Below are 18,418 nucleotides of genomic sequence, written 5' to 3'. Positions count from 1 at the left end.
ATAATGTCGCTATCGGCATCGAATTGGTGTTAAATAAGCCTAGGAACTGGCCTAAAATATCGCTTAAATGTATCTAGTGTGGTATAGTCTTTGACTATATTTACACTCTCCTATATTATCTCTGTATATTTTACCTATTTAATTAACACTTCTGTATATTATCCTTAGCTAATTTATCGTTCTTTTGCTACTAAGATCTTTTTTACTTTATATTTTAGTTTATTATTAACCTTAATTAAAAAAGGTTATAAATTATTAACAATTTATAATAGGAATAAGTCTAATACTATAAAGTAGATTAACTCTATATAGAATACTAGGTATATACTAAATAGTATATCTAGGTATATAGTATATAGTAATAGGATATCTTTAACTATATACTATATATATAATTAATCTAATTTCTTTAATAGATACTAAGAGTATATATTTTATAAGTTTAACTATATTTTATCTTTAGGCTAATAAATTAGTACTATTTAATAAGCTTAGTTTAACTACTTTTATTACCTTTTTTATATAATTATAATAGCTAACTAAGCTTAATTAGTAGTTTTTTATAGTTAATTTATAAATAATTTATTAATATATATTAGTACTATATTTTAAAGAGTATTAATAGTCGCTTTTTTTATAATTAAAGGGTTAATATAGTAGCTATATATAAAAAAAAAGGGATAAATTAGTAAATATAGTGTCTTAATTATTAATTATTATTATAATAACTAATAATAGATTTATTTAGTTATTTTATATATATATTATAAATATTTATATTATCTTTTTAATTTCTTAATTTATTTATTTTATTACTCTATTTATCTATAAATAAAAGATAGTTAATAATTAGTACTAAATTAATAGTTTTTTATAGACTTTTTACTAAAAAGCTTCTATAAACTATAGTTCTTAGTTACTTATTATTATTAATAAAAGACTATAATATATATAAAAGTATATTATAAAGGTCTTAGTAATTTATTCTAAAATAATCTTTTATATTCTTATTAAGATTATATTTTTTATTAGCTAATCTATAATAATTAATAGATTTATTATTTTATTTTTACTTAATAAAGGAAGATCTATAATAAAATCTATTAATATTTTTATCTAGATTTACTAAGGAATTAGTAGTAGTTTTAATAATCTATATTTTATATTATATTATACTATATTTCTTTTATAGATTATATAGTTCTTTAGAAATTATTATATATTTTTTACTATATTTAGCTAAAAGAATTATTAGGATAATATTAAATAGGTTATATCTTATTTTAGATAGCTAGTAATATAGAAATTATAGACTTTTTAAATAATTTCTATCTATAAAGGCTTACTGTCTAGAATCTATATATACTACTAGAAGTATAATAAACTATATTTATCTAGATAATATTTAAATAGGCTTATTTTTACTCCTATTTTAATAGTAATTTATTAATCTTTTTTTATAGTATTTTTAAATAGATTTAATAAATATTATTAGTTTTTTTAGCCTATTATTATTCTTTTTATATTATTAGATTATTAAATATTAAAATATTTTTTATAAAATCTATTTAGGCCTTTTTATTATAATTAATCTAGTTAAGTCTTATTTAGTTTATATAGATTAATATACTTTTAAAGAGTTTTTAAAAGTGATTTAATAATCTTTTATTAGTAGTATTCTATAGTATATCTTATTTATATTAAGATAAGGCGTCTGATTATAATATATACTTCTTTAGCTAATAAGAAAAGTTAAAATTAAACTTATTTATTAAATCTATCTATTATATTTATTATTTATTAAGATACTATATTTAATTAAAATAATAAAAGTTTTTATAGTCTATAATAATAGTAAATTATAGGACTATTTTTAATTTAGGCCTTTATTTTTATAGAGTATATATAATTATAAATAACTCTTTATTATAGATCTTATAATTTAATTTAGTAAAAAAGAACTTCTAAGATATAAATATATATAATACTAATTTATTATTATTTTAGTACTAAAATAATATAGTTTTAGTTATTTATTTTAATATATTAGTTATAATAATTATTTTATAGTCTTTTTTAAAATATACTAAAATTAATATAAATATAAATAATTTTTTTAGTTTAGTAAATATTTATTAATATTTATTATTTTACTAAAATAGGATATTTTTCTTTATTAAATTTATTAATAAAGTTAATAAATCTATAAATTAAAAGATAAATATCTAGTAAAAGTTAATAAATCCTAAAAATCCTTATATATTATAGACTATTTATAGAGCTTTTTATATATAAATAGCTTTTATCTTCTTTAGATTAATATAAATATCTTTATTAATATATATAATAAATCTAAGGTATTTCACTGTTTAGTGCTTAAATTCTGACTTTTTAATATTATACTATAACCCTATATTCTTTAACTTCTATAATATTTTATCTACTTTTTAATAGTGATTTATTAATAATCTATTTAAATATATAATAATATTATTAATATATATAGAGATAAAGTTATTAAGATACTTTTATAATATTTAGTTAATAAACTATTAAAAGGTCACTAATATACTAATAAGTTTAAATAGGGTAATATTCCACTTAAAAAGGCTATATTATATATAAAATATAGTCTTTTACTCTTTATTTAAGGATATCTAAATCTTATAAAAAGTAATAATAATATTTAGTTTAATAAACTATTATATTTTAGATATATTCTTTAAGGTCTTTTAAATTAATAATAAAGGGTATTAATCTTTTATACTTTATTTATTAATCCTTTAATAATTAATATAGAATTATATATCTTTTTTTAGTTTTTATACTAATAGTATTAGAATAGCTATAAATAACTTATTTATATAAATAAAATTCTTACTTAAGAGGTCTATTAATATCTTTTTTAGATATAGTAGTTTTTTCTATTTATACTATATAAAGGACTATAAAGTAGTGCCTTTTTAACACTATTTTAGTTATATTTTAATAGGATTTTATAGTTAATTCTAGACTAATAAAATAGTAGCTTCTCTATTAGTTATTAGTTAAATATATCTAGCTATAGCTAATATTATTTTAGTAACTTTTTTTTTAAGTTAATAGGTTTCTTTAGTTATAGGGTATAATTAATATTATTTAATATAATCTTTTTAATCTATATATAATCTTATTATAGATTATTATTAAATAGCTATTAAATTAATATAACTATTACTTTTTTCACTTTTAACCTTTTTATTTTAATAGATTTAATTATATTATTTTTTTTATTTTAATATTATATCTTTTTGCTTTTTTTTATAAAAATATCTATATACCCTTTTTATAGTAAATATATTCTATTTATATCTTTTATCTAAGGTATATCTAAGATTATAGTGTCTATTTAGTCTTTAATAATATAAATAAAGATAGCTTTTTATTAATAACTATAGATATTAATATTAAAATATATTATATATATAATTTAACCCTAATTTAGTATTACTCTATTAAATTATTATAGTTATATTAATATATATAAAAGATTAAGACTTTTAATAAATTTTCTATTTATAGTTATATAGCTTAAATAACTTAAATTAATTAAAATATTAGTAAACTAAATTCTATTTATTTTAATATTAACTAAAAATAATAGCTTTTTACTTTTAAATAATTTTTTAACTCTTTTCTGCTTTTATTTATAGCTAAAAATAAAAACTATTTATTTTCTAATTTATTTTTTTTAGTAAATAATACTTTTTCTATATTACTAAAATCACTAGCTTCTTTAATAGTAAAATATAATTTTTTTATATAGTTTTTTTATTTTATTTTTAATAGCTTATTATTAGTATTTTAGTCTTTTAATAATCTTTTAGTAATATAATTTTTTTTCTTTAGTATATAGTTAGGATTTTATATAGAGAGGACTATATATTCTATAATTATATAGCTATATTTACTATATCTTAAATATCTTTTTTTATTTAATAATAATTAATTTCTTCTTTATTAACTTATTTAGCTTATTTAAATTAATTAGTTCTACTCTAGGAGTAATTTATATATAATTTAATATAGTTTATAGAAATAGTTAAGATCTAATCTATCTTATTTAGTTTTAATTTATAGGACTTATCTAGGTTAAAAGCCTCTATATCTATATTAATCTTATAAAAATAGCTAATTAGGCCTTAAAAGATTAAAGATATATTATAATTTATAAATAATTTATTTATTATTTAGTTTAAATAATTTAATAAAATTTATCTCTTTAATTTATTTATTTAATCTAATATATTTATATTAATAAACTCTTTTTTTAGATAAGATAAGAACTTTAAAAAAAAAGCTTCCTTTAGCTAGTAAAGTTAATATAGTTATTTAGCTATTTATACTTAAGTATTTAGGTCTCTATAGATCTTTTTTAGATATTCTAAAAGATTAACTAGTTTAACTATATTTTAGTAATATTTTATAAATATTCTATAATTCTTTTATATTAGTTTTTTTAAATAGAAAAATATATATATAAATTAGTTATTTAGTGATCTAATAGCTTTACTATTAACTATTAACTTATTCTTTATTATAATCTTTTAGATTAGCTAATTATTTATACTTCTTATAAAGAGAATAAGGTTTAATAAATAAGCCTTTAATTATTATTATAGTATTTTTAGAATTAATACTGATTTATTAAAGGTTCTATTTACTTTTAATACTAATTTATTATCTTTTTTATTATTCTTTTTTTCCTTCTAGCTTATACTTAAATATAGAAGTATTTCTTTAAGGTACTATATCTTTTTTTCTTAAATAATAGTATATTAGTAATACTATTCTATTAACTATTTTTATATATTTATTAAATATTTAATTATATATCTTTACTAAAAGATAATCTCTTTTATCTATAAAGATATTTACTAAGGTTTTATTATAGTTTATTAGGGATTTATTATTAATTTATATAATTTTTAATTCTTTTACTAGTTACCTAGAAAATAGGGTCCTTCTAGGTCTTTTCTAATATATCTTAGGGACTCTTAGTGAGTATAAGGTATTTTAATATATCTTAAGGACTTATAATAAATATAAGGTATTTTAATATATCTTAAGGGCCTTTAATAAATATAAAAGATCTTCTACTATACTAAATTAGTAAGGATTTAAATGGATTTCTACTGTATACCTAGGATAAGGGTCTTTCTAGGGCTTTTTTAATATATCTTAAGGACTTTTAGTAAATATAAAGAAAGTGTTCGTTATTATAGCTAAGTTGCTAGCGATTTAGGGGTAATTCTACTATAGGCCTAGGAGTATAACTTAACTAGGGCTTTTCGTTGGTTTTTGTGGTTTAATGATTAGGGATTAGAAGATTAATATATATAAAAGGCTGTAGCCGAATTGATTCAATAGGACTAGGCCGATATATAGTTTACATTAATCTTAAGGAAACATAGTCTATCTGCGGTAGGCGAGGGTTTTTGTGTGGGTGTGGGCATATGCCTTATGTGATCCACATTGGGCATGGGCCCGTTACATAAAGTAACTGTCAGTATAGAAGATTAGATTTAGTAAGATATAGAAGTAGTCTATAATAGAAAATATAGTAGGACTACTTACTATAACTATAGCCAATAAGAAGATAGGGAATAGCTATAGTAGTATAAACTATATACTATACACTAGTGTAGGGAGGCCAAAAAAAAAGAATTAAGGAGTGGTTATCGACGGAATTAAATATAGGACTACTAGGAATAAACACAGTGGGGTTCACCACTAAGCTATGGGGAATATAACTAAGATTCAGGGAAGGAAGAGAAATATATAGCGAAAGTATAGGAGGGAATCTTTTTTAATAGGGTAAACTGGCAGAACTACCTGGAAGTGGTGAGGGCGTCTTAACATATAGCCATATATGGTGATTGGTCCAGCGGGGAACAGGGGACAGTGATTGTGTACGACGTCTCGCAAAGTATACTTAGATAAAAAGAGATTAGAGGACGTCGCTTTTATAAAAATAAGGAGTTAATAGGAGTGGTAAAAATCCCAGGGTGATTATAACCAAAGGTAATTCAACAGAATCTTACCAGTTTTTTCGCCACGCATCTACCACCAAGATAGCTGACACTCCACCAAAACAAAACCATCCGTCATAGCATTGACCTGTCAGACCAAAGGCATGAGCAATGGAAGCACCTAGCAAACATTTCCATCCTCGAGATTCCAGATGCTTGGCACCGTCGACCTATCGCGTATCCATGAGGCACCGTTGCCCGATGAATAGTCCGTGATCTTTTTGATTATCTTAGTGACCGCGCCTTCTCCACGCAGGCTGGAGTCGACGGAGTGAAGATACGCTGCCAGAGCAGCCACTTGAGGCGTTGCAATGGAATTCCCAGCTTGTTGGACCATCCCATCTCCAGACTTCGCGGCGCACTCGATGCCTTCAACCTTTTTGCCCACGGTGATCGTTTCTCCAGGCGCGTAGATTTCGACCAGCGGGTTGCTTTGTGAGAACATCGATAGTTTGCCAAAGATATTCACCGAGCCAACAACGAGCATGTTGTCCTTGAAGGCATCCTCCTCTTTAAACAGACCCGGATAGTATCCCTTTGCATCGTTCCCGCTGTTCGCTCCCGCTGCTATTAGCAGAGCGCCTCGGTCCACCAGCGCCAGATACTTTGCGCGGTATTTCGCCGCCGTATCGCTATCGATTTCCCCCAGACTATAGGAAAGAACGACGATAGGCAAGGCATCCGAGTCTGGGTTGGATTCTTGGTCCTCTTTGATAGTGTCGGCCATCTTTTGCAACTCGGCCAGCATGTAATCGTCGTTGTAATGATCATCAGAGAAATCCGCCCAAGGGAAGATCACCACATTGGCACTTTTGGCGATGCCCAATTTCTGGCCTATGATCTTATCGACGACGCAGGTGCCATGTCCCGTTGGATCACCGTCGATCGTCGGGATCGTTTCGCCGGATTCCGTCTTCTCTGGTTGAATGACTCTTATCGTGCCTCTTTGAACGCCCCTTTTCAGCTTGCCGGTGAACTCGGGGTGCTCCCTATTGAGACCAGAGTCATGAATGTAGAGGGTGACGCCTGATCCGGCAGCAGCCTGATACACGAACTTCTTTAGACTGTTGACATATACCCCTGGCGACTGCGAGATGAACTTCATTTCGGTGCGTTTGGTTTTCTCCTCAATGATTGTGCCATCGCGACTCCATAGTTTGGTGTCCTCTCGTTTCGAGTTCGAGGAGCTGTCGTTTTCGTCAATTTTGTCTTCGTCGTCGTCGTCGTCGTCCTCATAATCGTCCTCGTAGTCATCTTCCAACGGACCGTCGTAAACTGCGATGCTGTTCTCCGAACCTTCAGGAACAGCTAGCGCATCGGACAGGGGGGATCCAGCCGTTGACTGCAGCGCAGTCAACAGGAGAGGCAAGATAAGGGCAAATAGCATTTTGGGATTGCGAGCCAGGCGAGAAATCAGCCCTAAGGCGTTCGTTGCGAGGCACTGTTGAGCTTGAAATTCGGGCTTCTTCAACCACGGCAGCAACCTCCTTTTCCCTCTCGATATCCATATGCATCGGTGCTTTACAGCCCCCAGGGCAGTCGTGACAAGCTAACTACGCATGGTTCTTCCTGAGCTATACAGGCGGAAAGCTTAGCGCATCCGCTCTGTTATAGAGCCTTTCGCGTGAAAGAACGACAAATCATATCGCGCGTCGTAGTGGATAGCATGACGGCGTACTTTGAAGGAGTCGAATCGCCCCATCCTTCGAGTCAGAACATAGCACGTGCTATGGCCATCACAACCAATAGATGTCGGCTCTGGAGCCTCCTCGGCTGTCCAAATTTTCGTACTAACTGCGTGAAGAATATCGTGCGACTCGAGTCCTGATGAAAAAGTACATAAGTAACGACTTCGTCAGGAGACTGCCCCCTTTCACCAGCGAATCAGAAGGCTGACTTGTTGAGTCCCCTGCATCCGAGAAATTAACCACCCTCCACATCAATAGAGACCTTTTGGGACTGCTGACTCGACCAAGTTGCCCATAGAAGGCAATGGAATGGGCACTGGCTCGAGCTGTGCCGAAGTCGAATTCAGCTGGGAGCGGTCTCGACAGTCTTAGGCAGTATATCACGCCTAGCGACCCTGACGTGTGCAGCTATACGTGTTGATAGATTTTTTTTTTCGTTCGGAGTCTGTTCTCCCGCCCTATAATCGGGCAAACCTGGATGAGAACAGGCGAAATGCCCTACAACTGCATTTCTCTTTGCTGCGTCGGATTAACTTCCTTCCTCTGCTATAGGATGCTCATCGCACGCCGATGAATCTATCGCTGTGTCTGTTGTCGGCTTGGGAAACAACCGATCGAAAGGCAGGCGTCGAACACTGTCAGTATCGGCGATAACACCGAACGACGCCATCGACTGCTGAGATGGGTCGGTAGACAAAGGAGCAACAGAAGAAACGAAGGGATCTCCACTGAATCGAGGACCAGGGCAGAAAACAGAGGAACTGAGTGCACTGAGGGGAAGAAGAGGAACAGGTATCGACAGGAGGAAAAGAGATCGACAGACCGACGCTGTCTCCACTGCCGCCTCACATCCAAGGCATCCACCATCGACCGATACAGCGAAAACCTGAGCCATCTGGAAGTGACACACTTCGAGCGAGAATGAGACGGTATGTCGTCAAAACCGAGGATCCAGAACTCAGCTCCAAGCTCTAGCAGAGTGCGGCTTATCTCGCCCATTTACTCAAATAGATCTTATGGCTACGCGAGGGAGTGCATATTTCTCAAGGTTGAAATTAAACAAATGGTATATTCATGGCTCATGATGCAGACGTTAGGTATCTATTATGCACATTTATCATTGACGCATCACGAAAGCGCCGGAAACCAGACAATTAGGCGTAAGGGTCTTCCCCGGCGTGGAACTGGCTGGGTCGACGACCATCGTTCTTCTGTCTATCAGCCTCGAGCTGCTGCGCGAACTTGCTCCTCGCGCGGATAGCAGGGCCCTTCCAGTAGAAGACATAGATCGGGATCAACACCAAGAAACCCACACATCCCAGCAGTGTACTGGCCCACTGGAGGCTTCGCTTTCCGCCCATGTTTTGGTACATGGGGGTGGCGTACATAGTGGCAATGCCGGCCAGGAAATCACGGGCGAAGCCGTTACCACCAGTGGCGGAGGCCGAGTAGGGTCCGTAGGCGGCAACCATGTAGTCGATGGTGGCCATGTAGATGGCATAGTTGGCGATGGCGATCATGCCGGCGAAGATCAGAGGTGCGATCCAAGGGATAGGAGGTCCCATCGAGGTCCAGGCGAAGCCGAGTAGTCCAATAGGCTCCAGAGGGGCGATGAAGAGGAGCAAGAGGAGTCGACGTTCAGCGTATCGACTGGCCGCTCCATGCTTCTTACGGAGCTGCATTTGGCGGTACACATCCGGCAGGAAAATAAAGTAGGCGATGACATAACCGATCAGAAGAGCACAGAATGTCAAACCGATGGCCAGAGTATCCATGTCCCATTGAGCGAAGACCAGGCTGAATGACTCGGTGAAGACGAAGATGAGCGCGTCGGAGAAACCAGAAAGGAGAGAGAGGAATAGGACGATCGGCTCGCGGAGGAACATCTCAAAGGGCCGGCGCCACAGGTGCAAGACCTCCTTGAGATCAAGGCGAGAGGCTTTCAGCTCATTCGGGCCCCAAACATCCTCGCCGTTCTTGCGGCGGCGCTTCGCCTCCTTGTCGACTAGGATAGTGGCACGGGTCTCAGGGACCAGGAAGAAATGCAATACTTGAGTGAAGGCGCCGACGATCAACTGGACCCAGAAGACCCAGGGCCAGGTGAGATATTGGCCGATGAATCCACCAAATACCGGTCCAATAGTCGAGCCTCCGACAGAGGAAAGCACAACAAAGGCAACACCAAAGCCTTGGTCGTCGGCCTCCCACATATCAGCCGTCATACCGAGGGTGACAGAGCCACCAGCGGAGCTAAGACCGCCCAGAATACGGCATACCACAATAGTGCCAAAGTTTGGTGCCACAGCACAGGGGATTTGCCAGATATTCACCAGGAGCAGAGACAGCTGCATGATCGGCCGGCGGCCAAACTCCTCAGACCAAGGGGCCCAGAGCTCACATCCGAAGGCGTAGGCGACCAGGAAAACACACTGGCCGACTCGAGCAGCCTGCTCGCTGATATGAAACTCCTCTGTGAGGCCAGTGACGGCATCAGAGTAAACGCCAGTGTTAAAATTCATCGACATCTGGACCATGAAGATCACGCTGAGAATGAGCCATTTCCGCCACGTAGGGAAGCAGAAGCCCAGCTTGTCGTAGCAGTCATTTTCGGTGAGCTCGCGCTTGCCAGCCTTCTCGATCTTGGGGATTTCATCCTGGCTAATATAATCCGATTCGGAGGCATGCTCAGCATGGGAATTGTGGCCACGCCCCGCCTTCTTCAGGCCCAGCTGCTTGGCAGCTCGCTCGTCTATCTTCTGATCATCCTCCCGCTTCTCGAAGAGCGGGGAGGCCGTTGGGGTAGCCATGTGGGTGTGGTGGAGTGGAATGGAGTAACAAGAAAGTGTGGGGTATAGAGTGGCGAGTCCCTTGCTGAGAGATGGAATGCAGTCATGAAGACATCACGGCGGTTTATATGTAGGACGGCGCTGCGTGGTTACGCCTCGCGCACATCCCGGTCATGGTCGTGCCCGTCGCCGTGAGCAGGGAACATCCCGAACGTCGACGGCTTTCTGTTCAGATCCATGCGATGCGTAATGGGGGGACAGGAGCCGACTCCACCGGGATTCCAGTGCACCGTGAATGGCCGGAGCCGGAGGGAAAAGGATTTAGTCGGACGGGAAAACCTGTTAGAAGCGAGTAAATGTTCCGCTCTCGCGGCCCGTGGGGCTCCGGGAGGGTCGGGTTGCCGACCATGACATCATTTCAGCCCGAACGACGTCAATTCATGGGGGAATCGGTCCATCGTGCTGCTGGCTGAGCGCTTCAGCTGCCGTGGCTCGCACCAATCGGCGGTTGAGGTGATGGCGCAGCGGGGGCCGGAAGAGGCTAAGAAGGGGTCAAGCGTTGGATGTTGTCATACTTCGACTGCATCCTATCACAAACCAATGAACTACCCGAGAATGTATCCCGAGTCTCCGGTTTTCTATCGAATCAGACCACTTCTCCCCGCCTCGAGTCCACGCTGATGATGGGGTTGATGTGGAGGACCACGAGGGACTGGCATGCTTCTCCAGCTGGTCAAGGACGATCATTCAATCGTCGAACCGGCGACATGATTTCAAAAGAAAGAAATACCATCATTCCCTCGTGTTTGATCGGCCGGGAGAGAATCACGGCAGACAAGGTTTGCGACTAGGGGGCTTAGTGATCGTCGGGCCAATGGCCTCAATCTCGATATCTGGTCAAGATTAACCTGCGACACCTGTGTCACACTAGGATGCATACAGTCCTCCGATGGGCTATTGGGCAATAACAAAGCTATTCCGGTTTCCACGAGGACAATGACATAACCCTCTACATGAGGCCCGAATATACATCCAGTAGTATACCCCCAAGACGCAGGCCACAGGGCCAAAAGTGTGGAGGTGTGGAGAGCGGCATAACGTGCAGCCTACCCCCTTACATGTATGTACGTACGTACGCCCGACGGGCCCTGCGTCCTCGGTTCCCAACGCATGGCGGTATTCACCCAGGAAATGCCCGAGAATCATCTATACTATTTGTAAAGGAAACCTAGGACTGCAGCCAACAAGTCCCGCGGATCCATCTACGTAGGATTTTTCCGGCGCATAGGGAAGGCCCCCGGTAACCCATTTTAGTGCGTCCGGCTAAGACATCGATATCACGCTGGGACCAAGGGATCGGAAATGAAGGCTTATCATCGGGAAGCCATCCAAACAACCATTCTCGTGGTCGAGGCTCTAGCCCGCCGCGCCGAGTACCGTTGGCGCCACCGACTCAGCCCGAAATCCGGTTATTTCCCCTTTCTATCGGGCCCACTCCCTTCGACAATGTATACAACAATTCTCTATACGCCAGACAAATCAGGTACAGAACTGTCCTGATAGATCGCAAGTCAGATCCGACTTGAATGACGTCCCAATTGTCTTACGAGTCAGCCCTAAGGGTATGACGCTTCGGCATAAAATGCCTCTAATTAACTAACTAGTTGACTAGCGCTCAGGCCAACAATGACCGCGCATGCACTAGCATGAACACTAATACCATAAGGGTGTCCTCAAATTATTATGACGCCAGGGTGTCAGTCTCCTTCGCAGGCGCACCCTCCTATTCCGTACACATCTGTTGCTTGCCATGATGGCTGGCCAAGCTTCACCGACTACCATGGAGCCCATCACGCCATGATTGGCAGGACTGTCCACTAATCCGGTTATCTTGGAGGCTTGACCTCGAGCTTTCTTTCATATGCACCCTTTCCGGTTTTCTCTCGTAAGTAGTAACCTGCTATCTAGATTACCTCTCAGAGTAAACTCTCCGAAACGGTTGTCGCGGCTGTACATAATCAAAAGGGTTTATATGACAAATTCCCAGTGAATCGGACCCTATGGTTGGTCTGTGCATCTTGAACCGGAAATGATGGCATCGACACGTCCCGATTGGGCGGAGATGAGTGACACCGTTTCCCTGTTCTGTACACACCGAGGTGAAATCGCACGCTTGCCCTGCCAGTGATTTGTCACCAGCCTGGTCAGTAATAAACTAAGACGATCCACATGGCTTCTCAATAAGCACAGGGTGGCATTCCGTATTAAACACAAACCGATCCAAGCTGACAACATCAGGCTCAGTAAAAGTCAGGTAGAGATACTTGAGCACCTCGGCAAAATAGAAGCTACAAGCCACCAGCGGCATCAGCAGTCAATCCTCAGCCTTATTCAGAAGACAATCACACTCACCTCGAGACATAGTTGACAAGTTGGCCGCCGCCAGGCGCATTCACGTCAGTAATCTCTGCATACGGCACGGATGTCGAGCGGGTGGTGTTCAGCGCCTGGAAGATCTGCCAGTTATAGTCTTGCCAGCGGGTCTCGCCCGTAATACGGTAGGCGTAGAAGATGCTTTCGAGAGGCTCTGGATAGGAGCGGTAGGAAGGGTCTTCGAGGAAGTAACCGTACTTGGAGGCCTCGGCACGAGAGTCTGCGCTGGTGTCGTAGGATGAGTCGTAGGCTTTGTTGCTGGCGTTGTACCAACCAATTGCTGGAATGAACCCACTTGTTAGGTCCATGAAATGCGAGTGATCCGAAGGGGAGTCTTACAGGAAGGCCCCAGTCCAGTGAGCGTCGTGTTATACAGCCAGTGGCAACTGTCGGTCACTTTGACTCCCAATTCAGTGATATCGGGCCGACCCAGGTATTTCCCACCAAGGAGGAGGTTGCCACCAGCAAAGCAAGCCTGGGAGCCATAAATTAGAATAGTCGCATTCTACATGTGCAGTATGTTGGCGTACATAGTCATCCATTGTCCACATGATGCTGCCGTTGGTGTCCATTTGAGATAGGAAGGTCAGCTCGGGCCTATGGTATGGGTGGAGTGCAATATGATCAATGCTGGACTCGGCAGTGGTGATCCAAAACTCCTTCAGCTTCCGCGCTAACTCATCATCTGGGTTGTAAACGTAGGTTTTGATCAGATACTAGAAATCATGAGCGGCTCGATCGATAACAGGTAGGAATACAATGGCCAATGCGCACCTCTATAAAACTGTCAACGCCACCTTCCCAGCCTCCGTCGAAGGTGATGAATTTGCCCCGAGTCGGTATCAAGCTCAGTACCAACCAGGCCGGGGAACACGGGGGTAGGACTCGGGCTGATCAGATATTCCTCGGCCTTTTGGGCCTGTGGTTTGCGCAGCAATTAGTACACAAGCGTCTTGCTCTCCACGGTGTATCAATTCTCTCTTGGAGAATGGGCTGGGACATACGTGTTGACGGAAAGACTCGTCACCAGTCAGATCAGAGAGGCGATAGTATTCAAGAATCATCGTTCCCGCTTGGGCTGTGTTTGTGCTGTTGTAAGTTGTCCCATTAACCGTAGTCTTGCTCTGGACGATTTACTGCGTCGAGAAATTGAGATTTGCTGCTGGCAGGCCAGTGACAGTATCAAAGACAGGGCTGATAGCCGTAGCAAGGCTCTTGGCTTGGGAGAGTAGAGCTTCGACGAGCTTCTCATCGTACGAGCCGGGGAAGAGTCCACTCTTGATTAAATCATGGGCACTCAGAAGCCTGTGAATTGATTGTTATATCAGCTTTCTCCATCTAACTTCGTGGTTACGGATTACCAACTTACCCACCAATATAGCGGATATTCACATCGAAAAAGTCAACCAGGTAGGCAGATTTCCTATTGAGTGTTAGATCATCCCTCTGAAATCGATAATCTCTGGATCACATAACACAATCTCAACATACGTAAAATCCACAGAGGCAATATGCTTCAGCTGTTGCTCCACGATATCGGTGAGACCCATCACAATGGCAGTATCAATGCCATCGACAACCGTCGCACCCCATCCAAACAAGTCATTGGTATAGTTGTGGGTGACAGGCAGAAGGTCATCATTCGGGAAAGCATATTTCGAGTACTGCTGCCACTCACGTCTATAGGCCTGTTTCACCGCTTCGACGCGAGAGTCGTTCTTGCCAGTGCCAGATGGGAAGTCATATTGTACTTTCCCACAGGTCTGGCTGGGTGAACTCGACGGAGCAGCACTGGCGTGGCCGATTACCGCTAGGGCTAGCAGGGCATGGGGGATACATAAAACCATGTTATCACTTGGCACCCGATTACGTACTTGAGCTCTAGGCGAGGACAAGAGAGGTGATGCAGGCACTTGGAGTGATATCTGAGAGGGGACCGGATACATGATTCCCTGGCAGCATATATACTGCTTGCCCCTGTAGATCGACAGAGCAATGGTTACATTGCTGGAAGGTTACGTCCCCGAGGTTAGCTCCGCAAGCAATAAGCAATCAACATCAGACTCGCAGTATCAAGTTTGGGCTTTGTGCTTTGCTGTTTTTCCAGCTGCCTCGGTCTTCTTTATGTATGTAAAGCATCGGCTTAGCGAGTAATGCGACCAGGCGATACAAGGACCGCAACAGGAGCATTTCAGAAGCATGCAGTCCGGAGGCGAGATTTCCGGGAATCAGCCAAGGGGCAAAGAATAATGGGCGCTTAGCGGCCACTGCCCATCACTGCTAGCCTGGATTTCCCCGCCGACGCATTGGCCCGTCTCAGAATTATGCCGAGTCAAGCTTTCCAAGCTTTCCAAGTGGAGGGATCCGCCAGGCCTCGGTCGAGTGCAGGCCAATTTGTGAGACTGGAACGCAAGTACCGTCTGGGATGAGGGTCAGTAAACAGAGCCTAGACACGAGGTGTATTCGACAATATTCCTTGCCCGACTAATACTTCCACACATACAGCATTGCATCAATCATAGCGGGCCAGTTTTTAGATGCGCCTGCACGTATGCCATAGCGCGCACTCGTCTCCTAGTCACATCCTTCAAGGCTCTGGCATCACATGTCGCATTCTCGACGCTCGACTCGCCGGCATTCGAGAGACTTGCATTTCCCCGCTTGGCGTGGTTGAGGTAATGATCGACGCATTGCCGATAGCTCCGAGCTGAGATGGGCTTAGAGCCTGGTGGGCTTGTGCTGGCCGAGCGTCTATGACAGGATGTTACCCCAGAGTCAGTGCGAGATCCATCGTTGAGGGCGCGTGCAGTGGGGTCTTTCGGGGGTGGACAAGCGGTGATTTGGGTAAGCATTAAGATGAGTGTGAGGATGGAGGGCGAGAGGTCAGCGAACAGAGTATAGTAAGTGCAGGCGTGCTGTGAAGGAAATGCCACCCCGCACGTCGCCAACTGCGGTGATTTTCTCCGCAATGCTGAACAACTATCTAGACCTAGCTTCTTGAAATAGCTCATAGCCTTCCTCAAGTGTGCCACTGCATCTTACAGGTACCGTAGAAGAATTATGAAGGGAGAAGAATGCCCCGGTAGGCCCAATCCATTCGTCGTCTTCCTCAATCGCCGTCCGAAACCTCCACACTAGACCCATGTACAAACTACATACAGTAGTATAGCCCCCTGAAACATCCAAAGGAATACGTGTGTACAAACAATCCCAAATGTAAGATCCATGTCCAGAGCGGGTAAGGACAGGACAAAAGAGTCAAGACATGATATGAACATCAATGATTGGGGGGACGAAAACTTCGAATGTGTAGATACGAGATGAAGATACTCGGTTCAAAAAGTTATGTTGTAAATAAAAGGAATGGACAGGCAATCAACTGGACAGCCCAAAGATCCCGAAAAGCCGAGGCGACATTATGCGGCCACGCCGATGGGAGTGGAGGCGATCGGGGAATGCGCAGTCGCACCGAGAGGAGTGGCCGTCTTCATCTGCGGGACGGCAGCTGTTTGTGCGGCTTCGGCTTCGGCTTCGAGTTCGCGGGCGATTGCGCTCTCAAGAGGCTCCTGGACATCCAATCCCAGTTGGGTCTCCTCCCAGATGGGCTGGTTAGCGTCCTCGGCACCCTCGACACCAACGCCGACGAAACCGCCGAGGCTCTGCCAGTCGCTAGCGCGCTTGATGCCAAGGTCGTTCCAGACAGCCTGCACGGCCTGCACCAAGTGGTCGCGCAGAGGCTTCACGTGGCCAGGGGTGGGAGTGATGCGCAGCCGCTCTTCGCCTCGGGGGACAGTGGGGTAGTTGATGGCCTGTACGTAAATACCGTGCTCCTCAAGCAGTTTATCCGAGGCGCGCTTGGCGAGCTCGGCATCGCCAACCAGAAGGGGGACGATGTGCGACGGATTGGGGATAACGGGAATGTCCAGCTCCTTGAGCGCAGACTTGACTGCGCGGGTGTGCAGCTGCTGAAGGACTCGGTCGCGGGGCTGCTGCGCCTGATATTGGATGGCGGCATCAGCACCAGCCATCGTGGCAGGCGGCAGTGAGGTGGTAAAGATGAAACCCGGTGCCAGAGAACGGATGGTATCCACCAGGTTGGCGGAGGCTGCAATGTATCCACCAACACAGCCGTAGGCCTTGCCAAGCGTACCGGTGATGATATCGACGCGATCCATGACGGTGCCCCTGGTGCTCTGCGGCGCGACCGTGTCCTGCGAGGCATATACATCGTAGTCAAGATGCTCCGCAACACCGGCTCCGTGAGGGCCGTACATACCGACGGCGTGCACCTCATCCAAGAAAGTGATGGCGCCGTACTTATCGGCAAGATCACAGATCTTCTCAATAGGCGCAATGGATCCGCACATACTATACACCGACTCAAATGCAATAATCTTAGGCACGTGGAGCGGCAGGGAGGCCAACTTGGCTTCCAGGTCTTCCAAGTCGTTATGTTTGAACACCATCTTCTTCGCCCCCGAGTGGCGGATACCCTGGATCATAGACGCGTGGTTGAGACTATCAGACAGAATCACGCAGTCGGGCATCTTGCTACCGAGGGTCGCCAAAGTGGCATCATTGGCAACGAAGCACGAACTGAAGACCAAAGCGGCCTCCTTTCCATGCAGATTGGCCAGCGTGTCTTCCAGCGCAACTGCATGCTTGTTATGACCAGAGATGTTACGGGTACCGCCTGCACCCGCGCCATAGGTGTCCAAAGTGCGGTGCATGGCCTCGAGCACCTGCGGATTACGGCCCATGCCGAGATAATCATTGGAGCACCAAACGGTCACCCGCTCCTCGGCCGAAGCCGTGTGGGCTCGGGGGAATTCCTTCGCCAACCGATTGATGTTGTTGAAGTAGCGGTACGACTTGTCCTGGTGCTTCTTCTCCAATTCTCCATCGTAGAAAGCATTGTAATCGAACCGGGAGTTGATTGGAGCTTCCGGGCGCGGGCCGCGGACCGCAGCAGTGGCGGCCGGGGTAGGATGAAGAGGACGGGCAAGATTGGGGTGGACTGCATGGCAATTAGTGACCCCTTCCACTATGCAATAGCCAAGTATGTCATATTACCTTGCTCGTTCTTCTCATAGGTTCCCGGGGCCAGACTGGCGGGGTGACCGCCAGTTGTGTGCAGAGTCCGCTTGGCGGTGGGAGGACGGAACGGCTTCACGGTCGGGACGCCGGCGGCGCTGGAGGTGAAGCGTTTGGTACCATTCATGCGGGCACTCTGGATGGCGAGAGCCTTGCTCATGACGGGACAGCGGCGGGCCAGGACCTGGAGATTGGACATGGTGCCGCCACCGGTGCTGGGACGAGTGGCTGTCGAGAGAGTGCGCAGCGTCGTAGGGGAGGTGCGCTTGAGGAACGGGCACATGGCCCGGGACTGCTGGAGCAGAGACTCCATGATGGGAAGCGAATTGAACCGAAATAGAACAAT

At 41.9% G+C, this 18,418-nt stretch overlaps 4 protein-coding genes across 4 annotated transcripts; all 4 read right to left on the bottom strand.

The window, feature by feature from the left end:
• Nucleotides 1-6,192: 6,192 nt before the first annotated feature.
• Nucleotides 6,193-7,458, bottom strand: N7459_008452 (S8 family peptidase; the record flags this gene model as incomplete). Its single annotated transcript, XM_056947620.1, has 1 exon — nucleotides 6,193-7,458. One exon carries the CDS (start codon nucleotides 7,456-7,458, stop codon nucleotides 6,193-6,195), a length of 1,266 nt encoding a protein of 421 aa, XP_056797130.1.
• A 1,455-nt stretch (nucleotides 7,459-8,913) lies between these two features.
• Nucleotides 8,914-10,566, bottom strand: N7459_008451 (Major facilitator superfamily domain general substrate transporter; the record flags this gene model as incomplete). The annotated part of the gene is made up of 1 exon (XM_056947619.1): nucleotides 8,914-10,566. The coding sequence occupies one exon, from the start codon at nucleotides 10,564-10,566 to the stop codon at nucleotides 8,914-8,916; it is 1,653 nt and encodes a 550-aa protein (XP_056797129.1).
• A 2,194-nt stretch (nucleotides 10,567-12,760) lies between these two features.
• On the bottom strand, nucleotides 12,761-14,825 carry N7459_008450 (glycoside hydrolase family 47 protein; the record flags this gene model as incomplete). The annotated part of the gene is made up of 9 exons (XM_056947618.1): nucleotides 12,761-12,893; nucleotides 12,958-13,258; nucleotides 13,318-13,453; nucleotides 13,509-13,694; nucleotides 13,838-13,897; nucleotides 13,983-14,067; nucleotides 14,116-14,283; nucleotides 14,348-14,401; nucleotides 14,470-14,825. 9 exons carry the CDS (start codon nucleotides 14,823-14,825, stop codon nucleotides 12,761-12,763), a joined length of 1,479 nt encoding a protein of 492 aa, XP_056797128.1.
• A 1,569-nt stretch (nucleotides 14,826-16,394) lies between these two features.
• Nucleotides 16,395-18,385, bottom strand: hemA (5-aminolevulinic acid synthase HemA; the record flags this gene model as incomplete). The annotated part of the gene is made up of 2 exons (XM_056947617.1): nucleotides 16,395-17,995; nucleotides 18,052-18,385. 2 exons carry the CDS (start codon nucleotides 18,383-18,385, stop codon nucleotides 16,395-16,397), a joined length of 1,935 nt encoding a protein of 644 aa, XP_056797127.1.
• Between the last annotated feature and the right edge of the window lie 33 nt (nucleotides 18,386-18,418).

The sequence above is a fragment of the Penicillium hispanicum genome (genome assembly GCF_028827665.1).
Source record: "Penicillium hispanicum strain IBT 35686 chromosome Unknown utg000007l_segment0_segment0, whole genome shotgun sequence".
Lineage (NCBI taxonomy): Eukaryota > Fungi > Ascomycota > Eurotiomycetes > Eurotiales > Aspergillaceae > Penicillium > Penicillium hispanicum.
This window is presented reverse-complemented; position numbering and strand designations above follow the sequence as displayed.